General features: G+C 42.2%; 2 protein-coding genes and 1 long non-coding RNA gene across 4 annotated transcripts; 1 reads left to right on the forward strand and 2 right to left on the reverse strand.

Annotated features, from left to right (window-relative positions):
• Positions 1-3,263: 3,263 nt before the first annotated feature.
• On the reverse strand, positions 3,264-3,763 carry LOC116719656 (uncharacterized). The gene is made up of 2 exons (XR_004339238.1): positions 3,618-3,763; positions 3,264-3,511 (listed from the first exon to the last, which is right to left on the reverse strand). It is a non-coding gene; the product is annotated as an uncharacterized LOC116719656 (long non-coding RNA).
• A 1,600-nt stretch (positions 3,764-5,363) lies between these two features.
• LOC116719787 (uncharacterized) lies at positions 5,364-11,408 on the forward strand. Its single transcript, XM_032562480.1, has 4 exons — positions 5,364-5,446; positions 5,594-7,014; positions 7,291-7,398; positions 9,358-11,408. The coding sequence occupies exons 2-4, from the start codon at positions 5,739-5,741 to the stop codon at positions 11,406-11,408; spliced, it is 3,435 nt and encodes a 1,144-aa protein (XP_032418371.1). The 5' UTR covers positions 5,364-5,446; positions 5,594-5,738.
• A 726-nt stretch (positions 11,409-12,134) lies between these two features.
• LOC116725516 (piggyBac transposable element-derived protein 3-like) lies at positions 12,135-15,050 on the reverse strand. 2 transcript variants are annotated; one of them, XM_032571629.1, is made up of 2 exons: positions 14,970-15,050; positions 12,135-13,612 (listed from the first exon to the last, which is right to left on the reverse strand). In XM_032571629.1, exon 2 carries the CDS (start codon positions 13,589-13,591, stop codon positions 12,533-12,535), a length of 1,059 nt encoding a protein of 352 aa, XP_032427520.1. In that variant the 5' UTR covers positions 13,592-13,612; positions 14,970-15,050; the 3' UTR covers positions 12,135-12,532. The 2 variants fall into 2 exon arrangements, with proteins under 2 accessions (XP_032427520.1, XP_032427511.1); XM_032571620.1 differs by lacking the exon at positions 14,970-15,050 and adding an exon at positions 14,721-14,931 and having other exon boundaries at positions 12,135-14,157.
• Between the last annotated feature and the right edge of the window lie 1,574 nt (positions 15,051-16,624).

Genomic DNA, 16,624 nt, shown 5'->3' on the forward strand with positions numbered 1-16,624 from the left:
CATGAAATGCTAGTTTCTGGCTCCTTACCTAAACACTTTTATGCATAAACTGCTGAGCTTGTAGTACTAACAGAGGCATGTAAACTGGCAGCTGGTAAGTCTGCCTCGATATTTACTGATTCAAACTATGCATTTAAAATTGTGCATAGTTTTGGAGTTCTTTGGAAACATAGAACATTTCTTAAAGCAGATGGTAAACCTATTCTGAACTCTTCTCAAGTTGCAGATTTGTTGGATGCTATCATGTTACCTTCTGCCATCTCTGTGACTAAATGTCAGGCTCACACAAACTCTGCTGATACCGTTGCCCGTGGCAACGCAAGAGCTGATATGGCAGCGAAACAGGCTGCACAGCGGCCTTCAATGATGAGCTGCCCCTCCTTCCACACTTCTCCCCCTCCCCTCTCTGATGTTGAAGCTCTACAGTCTTTTGCTTCAGGAACAGAGAGGCGTGTTTGGAAATCCTCAGGAGCTGTTTATGATAATGGAATATGGATGGGTCCGAATGGCAAACCATGCCTTCCAAAACATTTTTTTCCGCACTTCGCAAAACTGACTCATGGTTTTGACCATGTTTCGAAGTCTGGGATGATTGCTTCACTTACAGCACACTGGTTTAGTAAGGGATTCAGTTCTTTTGCACAAAGACACTGTCAGGCATGCATGATCTGTGCAACACACAATACGGGGAGGGATGCGAGCACATCTCAGGCTGCACAACCTCCGCCTGACAGACCTTTTGACTATTTGATGATGGACTTCGTTGAACTGTCCCCTGCTGAGGGGAAGAAAGTTTTGCTTGTTATTGTTGACATGTTTAGCAAATGGGTGGAAGCTTTCCCATCGAAGCATGCGGACAGTCACACTGTAACTAAGACTTTGCTGACTGAAATTATCCCTCGTTGGGGTATTCCTGCCAGAATTAGCAGGGATAATGGCACACACTTTGTTAATGCAGCATTAACTGAAGTGGGAAAGTTTTTAGGTACGACTTTGAAAACTCACTGCGCATATCACCCGTGAAGTTCTGGCGCTGTCGAACGCGTCAACGGCGTTTTGAAGACCAAACTAGCTAAATGCTGTGAAGAAACAGGTCTGTCTTGGGTTAAGGCCCTACCGATCGTTTTGACTTACATGAGGATGCGGAGGAGAGCCAGGATTAACCTCAGTCCATTTGAGATCCTGTTTGGGCGGCCTCCTAATTTGGGTTTAGGGCCTCAGAGAAAGGTCCTTCCTTCCACTTCTATCTGTGATGATGCCATGTTGTCTTACTATCAAAACCTGTCGAATGTGCTTTCTCAAGTTTTTCAGATGGTGAAAGACGCATTGCCGCGTCCTGCCGAGTCACCACTCCATGCCATCAAGCCAGGTGATTGGGTCGTGGTGAAAGACTTCAGGAGGACGCGGTGGAACTCCAAACGCTGGAGGGGACCCTTTCAAGTGTTGCTCGTCACGCTTACAGCTGTTAAGGTTGCAGAGCGGGTGACGTGGATTCATGCCAGCCACTGTAAACGGGTGCCGGAGCCTCAGGAGGACGCTCATCCTGACGGGGAGAAAGTAGTCCACCAGTCGTCGGAACGACAGACTGAGGAGGACGACGCGCATCTTTCTGAATGAGGATAAATTACTTAACTGCTGCTGGTGTTAAGTGCTAGTAACCTCTGACACCGCAGACAGCCACGTTTGATTTCCTGGATCGCTGAAAAAAAAAAAAAACCTTCATTATAATTGGTGTTAAGTGCTAGTAACCTCTGACACCCGAAGAGGAAAGTCCGCACAGACGGTATACGGAAGAGGCGGAACATAACAACGAACATTGGTTGCTTTTGTACGTCAAAAGGCTCCCCAACCAAAGAACTATTGCTGGTCCACTGGTGAGTGGTCGAAGTGGGGTGTGAAGATTTAAAATAAATATTAAAAGAGTTCCTGAGTGACGCGACGACAAGTGTTTCATCACGATGTCTTCATCTTGTTCCAATTACAGACATTTGTGTTGGCTGTTTTTGCTTTTTGTTGTTTGTTTGTGTCGCTCAGGTGGTGGGTTTTGTTTCCCTCTGATGAGGTGGGAAGTTTTCTTCTACGTGGACTGAGGGATGTTGAATGGCTGCATGAGGAGGTTAATGTGTAGAAGGTTTTTTATAGTCTTTACTTAGTAATAATCATGTGTATTTTCCAGCTAGTGTCCTAGCTTAGCTTTCCTATTTGCTTTACTCCTTATAGAAATGTCAATGTTTTACAAAAACAAATGCCTGTCCTTTCTACATCTTCTGCAAATCCATTTTATATTTAGATTTTACATTTCATTTGATCTAGCCTTCTGGGTTTTTTTTTTTTAAGGTTTAGTTAGAGTGGAGTTTTACCTTGTTGAACATTGTTGTTGTGACATTGATTTTAAATTACTCGACGTCATGTGTATGAATTGTTTTTCTAGCTACTTATAAGGGTGTTTTCTACTGAGCTTAACTTTGACATTGATTTTTTTTTGTTTGTTTTTTTTTTTTGCTATTTGATGTTGTTTCTTTTGTTTGTTTTTATGTTACCTTTTTTTTATTACAATAGTTATTCGTGATTTTTTTCGTATCTTCATTCGTTGGTGTGATGCCTCCGTGTTTATCCTGGTTAGCACATATACAGAACCGTCTCCCTGGCAAGGAGGGGTTGCAAGATAAGTTTTCCTACCTAACACAGTGATATTGTTGCAGGGTTGAGTAGGTGTCTGCCGGTAGGTTTTTCGTATCTTGTGTATATGTGTTTGTTTTTTTGTTTTTTATTTTTTTTATTATTTTTGTTTTAATTTTCATTTTTTTCTCCTTTTCTTACATCTTCCAGGATGGTTTTATGTTGTATTTTTTAACCTTGGAGGGAAATGATGATTAATATTAAATATTACATATTTACTTTTAATCAAAAGAGGGGAAATGATGTGGAAAAATTACAGTTAGGTTACACCTGCTAGTTGTATTGCTATATGTTTATTCTAAGTTCTGTATATTCCCACCAAGTTAAAGCTGTTTTGGTTACATGCACAAGGTTGGACGTTGTTTTTCCCCAGCTGCATGGGAACCAGTCTGATTCCCATGCTTTGGATCCCTTATCCCTTTCTATAAAACTCATGTGACGTCTCTGCCTGGCAGAGCTTTCATCCAGACTTGCTTCATTACTGATTGTCCTACAAGCTCTCTGTATTGTGCACAATATATGAATAAATCTGACTGAGTGATTTCACCTGAACAGTGCTTGGAAATAGTATTTTTTCCACGACAGTTTCCTTATTTATTGTTTCCTTAAAACTGTTTAAGGAGTGTTGATTTCATCCAAAATTTTAAGAGATTATAAAGGATTTAAAGTTAAAAAACCCCCAATGAAAATGTACTACATGGCATGCATTTGAAGCTTTGACCCAACACAGGGCAGGCTGTCCACTGTGATGGAGATATTTGTCTCTTTAAAGATCTGTTCCAGGATCTTTGACACCTTTGACCACTGCAGCTGGTCCAGGCCACAGCCAATTCTGAGGGGGGAGATACGAGACAAGCAAATTGTTTAATAATTCCCAATAAAGAAGAAGATTTAAGGGTATTTATTACAGTCATTTATTCAGAGTAGTTCCTACAAACCGGGGTATTGATATCCTATTGACACCATTTTCTCAGCAGTGAGATTTCATGTCTTCCAGACTCTCTTAGGTTGACATACGTGGGTTTCTGGCTGGTTTTTTTCTTTGTGATCTGAGACACATAATAGGAAAGATACAGTTACCAGATTGAATAATGAAACAACTTTTGGTCCTATGCAGTGTAATTGAGGTACGTTTACCAGATAGTAGATGAAACGTTGATTATGTGTCAGGAACAGGAACAACTGATGTTTGTTCGTTCTGTAGGACACAATTTCCCTTTAAGGAGAAAAAAAATCAAAGTTTAGTTTGTTTTACATTGTTGTTTTTCAGCACACGCAAATGATAGAGCCCTTAAAAGTTGTTCATTTACATTATATTCATTTAGACCAAAAAGGAAAGTAATTAGTTATATTCTACAATTCAGAGTACAATTCAGTTTTTAACGAGATCCAAATTTTTTAAAGTTTTTGACCAACCTTAAAGTGTCTTCAGCTCGTGGAGCCGTTTCAGTGAAGTTAGCGTTCATGGAGGGAAACGTGCTGCTGCTGTTCTGCTCGGTCAGAATGTTGCTGATGTCAGAAAAATCTGCTGTCATGTCATGAGTTGAAAGAAAAATAAAATTAACAACCATGTTTGCAAAAAGAAGTGGCAACACCGTATTTTCACTTAAGACTTACAAAATAGTTTCATGATTTTGGTTATGCCTGTAGAATTTAAACTGAGGTAACACTGAACAATAAATCGTTGGGTAAATAGTTTGAAAAAGAGAAGATATTAAAGACACGCTAACCTAAATGGCTGCAAATGCAACCATTGCTGAAAATGAATCAGACTCATGTGTAATGTTTTGTCTTAGTGTAATGTTTCACCTCTCTGCAAAACGTATGAGTCACCAAGCTTTATTCTGTTTTAAACCCTTGTTATTTGATCAGTTTGATTTTAGAAGGGGAACAATGACTTTTTTTATTATTTATAACAGAAACATAAAATCTAGTCTTTTTACATCTTTAAGATGACTAGAACAAGACTCACTGTGTACACTGAGGGCGATGAGTTCAGCCAAAAGTAAAACATTCAGGATTCCCAAACATACAGCCGCACGGAGGCAGAGCCTCTCTTTGGAGCTGCTCCAACCTTAACAAAAACCTCAACCTTAGCAAAATTGAATTCAATACATACTAAATTTCTCTGTAACTTTGTTCTTACCTGTGTGATTTGATGCAGTTTTTCCAACAGGTTCCATATTGATGTAAATTTCCTCCATCGCTTCAGACTCTGTTGGCTTTAAACATTGACTATAAAATCCACAGCAGTAGTGGAACTAAGTGGAAAACTGTGGGAAAGAGATGAGATGTCTGGTGTTCAACAAAACAAAAGGTAAACGTATTTTAGAGATAACAACCAAATAAAGAAATTCATGAGCACAGATTCAGTACTAGTTTCTTAAATATCTTACACAACATAAAATTCTTGAAGGTTTCAATAGTTTCATAAGTTCATATTTGCTGATTCGGTTCTGTATCTGTGTTGTCCTTAAGACATTCCTATAAATAAGTAAGTTCATAAGGTTGAATAAATAATTCTAAAAGTATTTCATTGTAATTAAAATGATTGCAAGTTGTTTAGACAAACAATTTATGCTTTATATAAGTTTTTATAAAGAATGCTTTATCGGTAAATTCTACTTCCGGTTCCGGTTACCTACTTCCGGTTCCGGTTACGTACTTCCGGTATTCCGTTTTAGCTAAAAACAAAGGTTCACATGCAAGAGGCAGCATGGAAATGTTATCCGATGCCATCCACTCTGAATTATCATGCAGGAACGCCGTAAGTTACATCATATGGCAGTTTATACTGTTTAGTTGGATGTTATTGTTGATTTTCCTGTAATGTTATTTTAGCGAACTTGAACCACTTAATTTGGGCATATATCTCTCTACATGTTGAGATAGAGTATATTTTCTGTCATTTCAGTTTTCACCACATGTTCATGAAGACAATTAAACAAGCTGCAACTGAACTCCAGGGTCTTCATTTGTGGTTTAACTCGGTGTCACCAACAGCTACGTTGAAAACACTACAGTGAAAAGGCGGCAATTGATTATTCTCCACGATCAAAATGGCATCCAGCAACAACTCTGCATGCAGCCGTTCTTCTGGATCAGCAGTAAGTGCTGCTTACGCTCGAGCTAAAGCAGAAGCTGCTAAGGTGAGAGCATCTTATGCAACCAAAGAAGCACAGTTAAAAGTTGAAAGAGCACAAAGTGAATTGGAAAAAGCTAAAATAGAGGCAACATTGGAAGTGATAACATTACAAAAGGAAGCTGATGCTGCTGTGGCTGAAGCCCAAGTGCTGGAGGAAGCTGAAGCAACACAAGAGGAGCCCGACAGGAGAAAAGCTCTGTCAGAAAAGTCAATATTAGAACGTACAAGTGAATACGTACAATCTCAAATGGGCATAATACAATCTCCATGTCCTGAAAAAGCACCAACCACCTCTCGCCCACGAGTAAGCTCACTCGATACATTTGTATCATGGCATCCTCACGTTGAACACAGTGTAGAGCCACAACCCATCAGCTCTGAACAAAAGCTCACTAAGGACAATGTTGCTGCCCTAAATATGCCCAGTCAGACTATAAGTGAAATGAAACAAAACGCTCACTTCAACCCAACTTGCTCACCGTTCACGCCTCACCGCAACACCCCAGCCAGCATTTCATACCCAGTTGAGCCATTTGCACAATACATAGCAAGACGAGATCTGATCACTTCGGGCCTTTACCAGTTTGATGATAGGCCAGAGAATTATGGAGCATGGTACTCTTCATTTTGTAGTGCAACAGCGGATGTTCACCTAAGTCCCATTCAACAGCTAGATCTCATGACAAAATGGTTAGGGAAAGAGTCGAGTGATCAGGTAAAACGCATACGCTCAGTACATGTCAACAACCCTACATTGGCTCTACATAAAGCATGGGAGAGACTAAACGAATGTTATGCGGCTCCTGAAATAATCGAAAAGTCACTCTTCCAACGATTGGACAGTTTTCCAAGAATAACGGTCAAAGATAACATCAAACTGCGTGAACTAGGGGATCTACTACAAGAGATTGAAAGCGCCAAGGAAGATGGCTACCTCCCTGGCCTACAATATCTGGACACTTCTCGCGGAATTAGGCCTATTGTTGAAAAGCTCCCACACGGTCTTCAGGAAAGGTGGATGTCACATGGATCTCAATATAAAGAGGAAAATCGAGGCTGTTTCCCACCCTTTAAGTATTTCTGCCAATTCGTGTGCAAAGAGGCTAAGAGACGCAATGATCCAAGTTTCCACCAACAATACGGCCAAACACACTCAAGACCAGAAAAGGATTCAAAGAACTTTTTCTCTAGTAAACCTATTACTGTACATAAAACCAATATCTCTGTCCCCAACAACGACTTTAACAGGAACTGCCCACTGCATAATAAGCCACACCCACTCAAAAAATGCAGGACGTTTCGGAACAAACCACTCACTGAAAGGAAGGCCTTCCTCAAAGAGAAAGGAATATGCTTTAAATGCTGCTCTTCAGTCACTCATCTTGCAAAGGACTGTAAATCTGCAGTAACATGTTCTGAATGTGATAGCACAAGCCACGATACAATCATGCATCCTGGTTCTCCAGCCCAGATCAACAAGGCTCCCTCACTGGCACAAGAGAATGGCGGGGAGGGAGAAAACAGTCCTGACACAGTTGATGTCACAACAAGCTGCACAGATGTGTGCGGACCAGGTCAGTGGGGTCGTTCATGTTCTAAGATATGTCTTGCGTGGGTGTACCCTTTAGGTTGCAAGAACAGAGCAGTCAAAGCTTATGTAATATTAGATGATCAGAGCAATCGTTCCCTAGCCAGGCCAGAGTTTTTTGAACTTTTTGACATTAAAACTGAACCTTTCTCCTACAATCTCAGAACATGTTCTGGTGTGGTAGAAACATGGGGCAAAACGGCTCAAGGTTTCCAGATTGAGTCACTAGATGGGTCGGTAGTTATTCCTCTACCCCCGCTCATTGAGTGTCAGGACATTCCCAACAACAGAAGTGAAATCCCAACCCCTAGCGCAGTACTTCACCAGCCACATCTTCAATCCGTAGCAAAGTACCTCCCAGAACTAGACCCTAAGGCTGAAATACTCTTGTTACTTGGGCGAGATGTTTTACGGGTGCACAAGGTCAGGCAGAGGGTTAATGGCCCTCATAATGCTCCATTTGCCCAGCGTTTAGATCTAGGATGGGTTGTAGTAGGGGAGGTTTGTCTGGGTAATCTTCATAGGCCGACCGTCAGCACTCTAAAAACAGTTGTCTTAGAAAATGGTCGCCCAACAGTTTTTGAGCCATGCAACAGTCTTCTGCAACTCAAAGAAATGCCACACACGAATAGACTGAGTAAAGCACCTGAGCAAGCCTTGGGACAAACCGTTTTTAACCGGACGGAAAATGACAATAAACCAGCTCCTTCAATACAGGACGCCATGTTTATCAAAATAATGGACAATGCTATGTACAGAGATGAGGACAACAGTTGGGTCGCCCCACTTCCGTTTAAAGAACCTCGCCAGCGGCTGCCAAACAACAGAGAACAAGCACTCACAAGATTCTCATCCTTAAAACGCAACCTAAACAGAAAACCAAGAATGCAAGACCAATATGTGGCCTTCATGGGAAAGATCTTTTCTAATGGTCATGCTGAGTTGGCACCCCCACTGAAAAAGGATGAGGAATGTTGGTATCTTCCGACATTCGGAGTTTATCACCCACAAAAGCCAGATCAGATCAGAGTTGTTTTCGACTCTAGTGCTCAGTACCAAGGTGTCTCACTTAACAATGTCCTCCTTACTGGCCCTGATCTAAATAACACACTCGTTGGTGTTCTTCTCCGCTTCCGGACTGACAGCATTGCAATCATGGCAGATATACAGCAAATGTTTCACTGTTTTATGGTGCGTGAGGACCACCGTAACTTCCTCCGTTTTCTTTGGCATAAAGACAATGATTTAAACAAGGAAGTTATCGATTATCGCATGAAAGTCCATGTATTTGGCAACTCACCATCTCCTGCTGTTGCTGTTTACGGACTTCGCAAGGCCATCAGAGTAGGTGCAAAGGAATACGGTGCTGATACTGTCAAGTTTGTGGAGAGGCACTTTTACGTAGATGATGGCTTGGTTTCTGTTCCTTCTTCAGCTGAGGCAATAGACTTGCTTCAAAGAACACAAGCTTCACTCGCTGAATCTAATTTGCGCCTGCATAAGTTTGTTTCTAACTCACAGGCAGTTATGCAGGCCTTCTGCCCAGAAGACTGTGCAGCAGTCGTTAAAGACTTAAATTTAAGTGGGGAAGAAATACAGTCCCAGCGAAGCCTTGGTCTTATTTGGGAAATGACAACTGACACATTCACTTACTCAGTAGCCGACACAAACAGACCATTTACCCGACGTGGTGTTCTCTCATCCGTCAACAGTGTCTTTGATCCCCTGGGCCTATTGGCACCAGTCACAATCCAAGGAAGAGCTCTGCTCAGAGAACTCACTTCTGAATGTTCAGATTGGGACACACCCCTTCCAGAGGACAAACAAAGTAACTGGGAAACATGGAAGAATTCCCTTCAGGACCTAAAGGAACTACATGTCCCTAGAACTTTCACATCTACTTCTCTCAGTCAAGCGACGCATAAAGAACTGTGTTTATTCTCAGATGCATCAACCAAGGCCATAGGGGCCGTAAGCTATTTAAAGGCAACCCAAGCAGATGGCAAGGTTGAGGTTGGATTCATAATGGGCAAGGCAAAGCTAACTCCCCTGTCAGAACCAACCATACCAAGACTTGAACTCTGTGCAGCAGTCTTGGCAGTGGAAATGGCTGACCTCATTCAGGACGAGTTGGACTTACATTTTGATGCAATACACTTTTATACCGACAGTAAGGTGGTGCTAGGCTACATCTGCAACGACTCTAGAAGATTCTATACATATGTCCACAACAGAACACAGCGCATTCGCCAGTCGTCAAAGCCAGAACAATGGCACTATGTGCGTACAGAGGAAAACCCAGCAGACCATGCGTCGAGGTCATTGTCAGCAGCTCAGCTAAAAAGGTCAACTTGGTTCACCGGACCATCCTTCATCCGCCATCCTCCTGCAGAGATACCACACGTGAGTGAAGTCTTTGATTTAATCGAACCTGACAAAGATTCAGAGATTAGGCCAGAAATCAGAACTTATGTTACTCACCTCCGAGTACTCAACAGTGAACGTTTCGAGCGCTTTTCTACTTTCAAGTCCTTAGTCAGAGCTATAGCAAACCTTATCCACATCGCAAAATCTTTCAATGGGACTAATCCAAACAGCAAATGCAAAGGCTGGCACAAATGTCACCTCCCGCGAACTCCAGAGGAGATAGCTCAGGCAAAAACTGTCATCCTCAAAGAGACACAAAAGGCTCACTTTGAAAAAGAACTTTCTGCCCTTAATGCTGGTAAGCCAATCTCAAAGCAGAGCCCTCTACAAAAGCTCAGTCCAATCCTGCAGGATGGTCTCATCTCTGTCGGTGGCCGACTCAAACACTCAGAAATTGAGAATTTGGAAAAAAGTCCATTAATTCTTCCTAAACACAGTCACATCTCTCTCCTGCTCACTCGTCATCACCACGAGCTAGTGGAACATCAAGGCCGTCATCTGACGGAAGGAGCCATCAGGGCTGCAGGACTGTGGGTTTTAGGGTGCAAAACACTTGTCAACTCAGTGATCCACAAATGTGTAACCTGCCGCAAATTGCGTGGGAAAGTAGAACAACAACTCATGGCGGCTCTACCACCTGAACGCCTAAAGACTTGTTCTCCTTTTACTTATGTTGGCCTCGACGTTTTCGGGCCCTGGACTATTACTGCCAGACGCACCAGGGGCGGACTAGCTGAAAGTAAGAGATGGGCCATTATGTTTACCTGCATGAGTTCAAGGGCTGTCCATATTGAGGTAATCGAATCTCTAGACACCTCCAGCTGCGTAAATGCCCTCCGTCGCTTCTTTGCTCTAAGAGGTCCCGCCAAACAGTTGTTGTCAGATCGGGGCACCAATTTTGTTGGGGCTTCCAAGGAACTAGGAATGGACAAATCAATGCAGAAGTATCTAACAGAGCAAGGTTGCAGCTGGGAGTTCAATCCTCCACATGCGTCTCACATGGGAGGTTCTTGGGAGCGCATGATCGGAGTTGCCCGCAGAATCCTGGACTCCATGTTGCTGCGAAATAAGATACAGTTGACTCATGAGGTGCTATGCACACTCATGGCCGAAATAACAGCCATCATAAACGCAAGGCCACTTGTCCCAGTGTCGTCGGATCCAGAGAACCCCTTTGTTCTATCCCCATCGATGCTCATTACACAGAAATCTTGCCTTCAACCTCCACCCGGAGATTTCTTGGATAAAGACCTTTACACCAAACAATGGAGACAAGTTCAAGCTCTTTCCAACCAGTTTTGGACACGCTGGAGGCATGAGTATTTGCCCACATTGCAACAAAGACAGAAATGGACTGTATCATGTAGAAACCTTCAAGTTGGTGACCTAGTTCTGCTAAAGGACGCGCAAGTTACACGCAACAGCTGGCCCATGGCAAAGGTTAATGCAACATTCCCAGGCAAAGACAGTCGAGTAAGAAAGATCGAGGTAAAGGGATGGAGTCAAGGTTGTGTGAAGACATTCATGCGACCAGTTACAGAAGTTATCCTTCTCATGCCAAAGGACTGAATGTTTAGTATAGTGGCCTCATTAGTGTAGTGGCCAGGCGGGGAGTGTGTTGTCCTTAAGACATTCCTATAAATAAGTAAGTTCATAAGGTTGAATAAATAATTCTAAAAGTATTTCATTGTAATTAAAATGATTGCAAGTTGTTTAGACAAACAATTTATGCTTTATATAAGTTTTTATAAAGAATGCTTTATCGGTAAATTCTACTTCCGGTTCCGGTTACCTACTTCCGGTTCCGGTTACGTACTTCCGGTATTCCGTTTTAGCTAAAAACAAAGGTTCACATGCAAGAGGCAGCATGGAAATGTTATCCGATGCCATCCACTCTGAATTATCATGCAGGAACGCCGTAAGTTACATCATATGGCAGTTTATACTGTTTAGTTGGATGTTATTGTTGATTTTCCTGTAATGTTATTTTAGCGAACTTGAACCACTTAATTTGGGCATATATCTCTCTACATGTTGAGATAGAGTATATTTTCTGTCATTTCAGTTTTCACCACATGTTCATGAAGACAATTAAACAAGCTGCAACTGAACTCCAGGGTCTTCATTTGTGGTTTAACTCGGTGTCACCAACAGCTACGTTGAAAACACTACAGTATCTATGAATATTTGTTTATCCTTTTTCTTTGTTTTCCTCCAGCTTGGTTAATCCTACTCATAATAAACACATTACACTTTTCCATGGGTGAAAAAATAATTGACTCTTTCCATCTCTATGGCATGAATTTTTATTTTATGAGGAAAAAAATATTTCACCCTAGTTTTGGGAGTTTGAGGGGGTCTTTATAATATATCAATCAGAAAATGTGCTCCACCCTGCCACCCCCACCAGATTTTGGTTTGTTGTCTCAGGGCAACAACATGCTATGAGGGTACTAAAACGCCAAGGTTTTCTTTAAGTGGAATGATTAACAAACAAGCAATAAACACATTAGAAGAAGTTTAATTTCAACAACAACAATTTCAACAAGTTTCCTTTCAACAAACAACCACAAATGGTTTATCAATTAGTGCATTAGAGATTAGCTGCAGTGTGTGTTTATGTTTCCAAATACATGTTCCTGTGGGGTACTGAATGGCTCCGTGTTTCTCTTTTTTACAAAGTACAGTTTGTATTATTCTGTATGGAACCTCATGAAGCAGTTGCTGGTGGATGTGAAACAAAGGTGGGCGTCACATTTTTGGCACTTGGCTTTAGGTGTACCTTTGCATCTTGGTACCTTGCATCTCCCTTTCTTTTCATCCATGACCATCCAGTGGGCTGTGGCATCCAGACGCACATCAGGGACCGGGATAGGTGTAGTAGGTCCTCTTCTCCTCTTCTCTTCGTACTCCCCAGCAATTGTGGAACTGGGACGACCTCTCTTACGCTCCAGATTCTTTCCACTTTTGCACAAGCTTTCTGCAATATATGACTTGAATGTATAAAGCCTCATCTGTTCCTCTTTTCTCATCCCAGTGCTGCTGCAGTCTCTCTTGTAGAGCAGCCAGGCAGTCACGATGGTCATGTCGATAAAGTGGAACATCAGCCGATGGTACCACTTTTTCGACCTGATTTTGTTGCGGTACAGTGCAATGAGGGAGTCCAGCAGATCCACTCCACCCATATTCTTATTGTACTCTCTCACCACAGCAGGACAGGGAACTTTGATGATTTTTTTTTGCTTGCCATCCCACCTATCAACGTCGGTGACTGGGTGCGCTCCAATGTAATTGCTGAGAAGACTGACTGAACGGTTATCATACCATTTCACAGCATGCAAGGTGGTTTCTCCAACCATGGCGATCTTCTGTTCAAAAGATCCACGCCCAGTTCTCTTCAACTCAACATCACACATCAAGTTGACACCTGGTAGTCTGTTGCTACGAACAGTACCAGTACAGTGAATTCCCTGGTGAGCAAGTGTGAGAATGAGAGGGACACTCGTGAACCAGTTGTCAAAGAACACCTTGTAGTTCTGCTGTCTGGGTATTGGCTGGGCCAGGCGGAGGACAACATTGCCACTTGCTCCTACATCTGGCAGCTCAGGTGGTTGCACAACTCTCCCCGTGTAAATCTCAAAATTGTGCGGGACACCATCAGAGCCAGCCAAGATGAATATCTTGTAGCCCCATTTCTTTGGCTTAGCTGGCAGGTATTGCTTGAGTCTATTTCTTCCCTTGAAAGGGACCATCTGCTCATCCACAGCCAACTTCTCACTCATTGGTATTGTCTGCAGCTTTGAGGTAAGATGAGTGACCAGTGGTCGGATTTTGTGGAGTGGATCAATATTTTCTCGTTGTCTCACTTCATTGTTGTTGAAGTGCAGGGATTTTTTAATGAACTCCCATCTGTTTAGTGCCATGGTGTCAGCTACCTGGGACACTCGGGTGGCTTTGTTCCAAAACATGCGGGTGCCTGGTAATCCAAACAATGACATGTATACTGCTGTACCCATAAATTGTTCCAGTTCTTTTTTAGTGAGGTTAAGGGGCTTGTTGGTGTCACACTGAATGGCATATAAATTTGACTGCTCTAGAACTACTTCCAGAATGTCTTCAGAAAAAAACATCTTGAAGTATTTGTAGGGGGAATTGATATGATCTGATTTTGGAAGACTGGCCTGCCATTCTGGGTAATCAGTGATATTGGCACTGTGGGGTGTTCTCCAACGAGGTAAGCGTGGAACAGCTTCCTGTGATACTTCATCCTCTTCATTTTCCTCTTCATCCACAGACTCATTGTCATCAGGCAGGTCATCTGTTTTCAAAAGAAACCAGTAAGCATAAAATTAGAATAGGTTATATATACCTCTCTTCACTCACTTATGTACAAACGCACATACATGCTCATTCCATACAGTATGTTACTCTATTGACTGAACCCTGATCTCCTAACTCTCCCTCAAACCTGATTTTGGAGTCCACTCTTCCTCACTGTCACTCTCCTCAAGCTCACTGTCCTCACTGTCAGAAGGAATGAGCCTAACCGCTTGATCATGCTCCTTACGCCCATAAAATCTTTGTGCATCCATTTCCTATGAGTAATAGTAGATAGTACAGAAAAAAATTGATTATGTTGATAACTACATATCCCTACACATCTCCATCCATGAGCATGTTATAGTTCACACAAAAGTGGACTAACTGCACAATGTTGCCCTGAGGCAACGAATGAAAAACTGCCATTTTAGTATATAAATGAAGACAAAAGGTGTCTTTACTCAATCAAATATGCTTTTTCACTTATTCATGCACATCACAGATATTATTTATACAAAATTATTTAAATTTAAACATGTAAAAAAGTGAAATTTATCTTACCTTCTGCTAGCGGTGTGTCCAAGTCAGCTGCGGTCCAAAAAAAGGATTGTTTCACCCCAAGACAAAGGTCAAAGCCACGCCCAGCTCAAATTTCATTGGTCACAGACATATCATCAGATTTTTTATGTGATGTTTTACTTAAAAAAACTTTAAAGGGGCGGTGTGTGGGCCAAAATAGTGGTTTGTTGCCTGAGGGCAACACAATGCCATAGAGGGTTAAGATGACACAAAATTAAAAATTGTTTTAACATTGTGAGTACCAGAGAAGGGTCCTATTTTAACATTTCTACCTTTGGAGCCCAGAGACGGGTCGACTGACCTGAAGGATTTTAGCTAGCATCCTATAAGCAGTTTTGCATGATTTTCCACTCCTCCTTTCTGGCCTGACGGTCAATGGCCACGTTTACAATTGAAGAAGGGATGCTAATTCAATCTGGAGAGACTCAGACGGAAAAAACAGCGATTAAAAAGGTTTATTGACAAGCATGAATTTAAAGTTCTTTGGCGCTCGGGCCCCGGCTGAGGACATTGAGCTGTGAATTGCGATCAGCTCGGATGAGCATTCCCGATGTAGGTTAGGAATGTCATCCCCTGGGACCCGACACTGGTGGTGGAGGTTGGTGAAGGATGGGAGCCTGAAGAGTGGAGGTGGAGAAGGGGTGGAGGAGGGTTGAGCGCAGCTGGAAAGCGGAAGATGCCATGGATGGAGGTCCTTATCAACTGGGCCTTGGTCGGTGATTGGACGTGACGTGGCTTAGTCCAGCGTTGATAGGTCGGCGGTGATGAGCGGGACGCGCCGATTGGATGATGCGGGTGGGGCTAAAGAGTCTTCCAGTTTGAATTTGCGCCTAGGCTTCATTTTGAGCCATCAGAATCGTCAGTTTGGACTCAGGTCTTTTGACCCTCTTTCGGGACTTCAGGGGAGAGGTCGAAACCCTGGTACTCTTAAATCACGGATATAAGGATGAAAAAATACATCTGATGTTGTGATGTTCTTGCTTCATCTTGCTCCTGCGGATGGCTGTGGCCAAAAATATTTCCTCAAAGCTAATAAATTGTTGGAGCAGATGACTGGTTCCCTACTTGGTCATATTGGCCCAACAGTTTTACAGGTCTCATTCTGTCCTGATAACTAGTCACAGCCTTGCTCTCGGTAAAAACAACTATCATCTTTGTATTTTTCTTTCTAAATCCTCTTTTAACCCTGTTTCTTGTCCAGTAGCAGAAAACTTACATTAAGAAACCACAGGTGTTGAACTGAAATCCTCCTTTAGTCCAGAAAATGTAAAATCCCTGAATTGCATTATTACAAAACTTCTATAGCCGCTGAAATAAATAATTATGGAATTGTACGTATTTATTCATATTTTAAAGATATGTACTTTTAGGACTGGCATCTAATAAAAACAAGCTCCATGAGCCGGCTAGTACTGTCTAAAACTCAGTCACCATATCTTCTAAAACAACCATGAGGCAGATCAACAGTTTGACAAACGGTTTGCTTTGTGAAGCACCGCCTCACTGGGAGGGAAACAAAAGGGAATCAGGTGCAAGTTGGGCGGGTTAAAGTAAGAGAAACCAGATACTCCATTCAAAGCATGATGAAGACCAGCAAGCAGAACAATCACAGAGTGGATATAGTAGAATATCAGAGTTCAGGAGATACAGGACAGAAGATTTGACTGAATCAAGACATTGCCCAGAAGTTCAGACTGGGAAGCTAACTGGCAAATTGCTAGCTAAGTATGTGGAGCAGGAAAATAGGTCGTATTTACTTTAATTTATGCAAACCAATTGCCTCAAAAAGATTCAATTACTGCAACTTATAAAAGACAAGTGTAGTTACACCGTGTGATTTTGGCAAACAATATTCTTAAACTCATCCAAAATATTATTCTCCGCAA

Source organism: Xiphophorus hellerii, chromosome 1 (assembly GCF_003331165.1).
Source record: "Xiphophorus hellerii strain 12219 chromosome 1, Xiphophorus_hellerii-4.1, whole genome shotgun sequence".
Classification (NCBI taxonomy): Eukaryota; Metazoa; Chordata; class Actinopteri; order Cyprinodontiformes; family Poeciliidae; genus Xiphophorus; species Xiphophorus hellerii.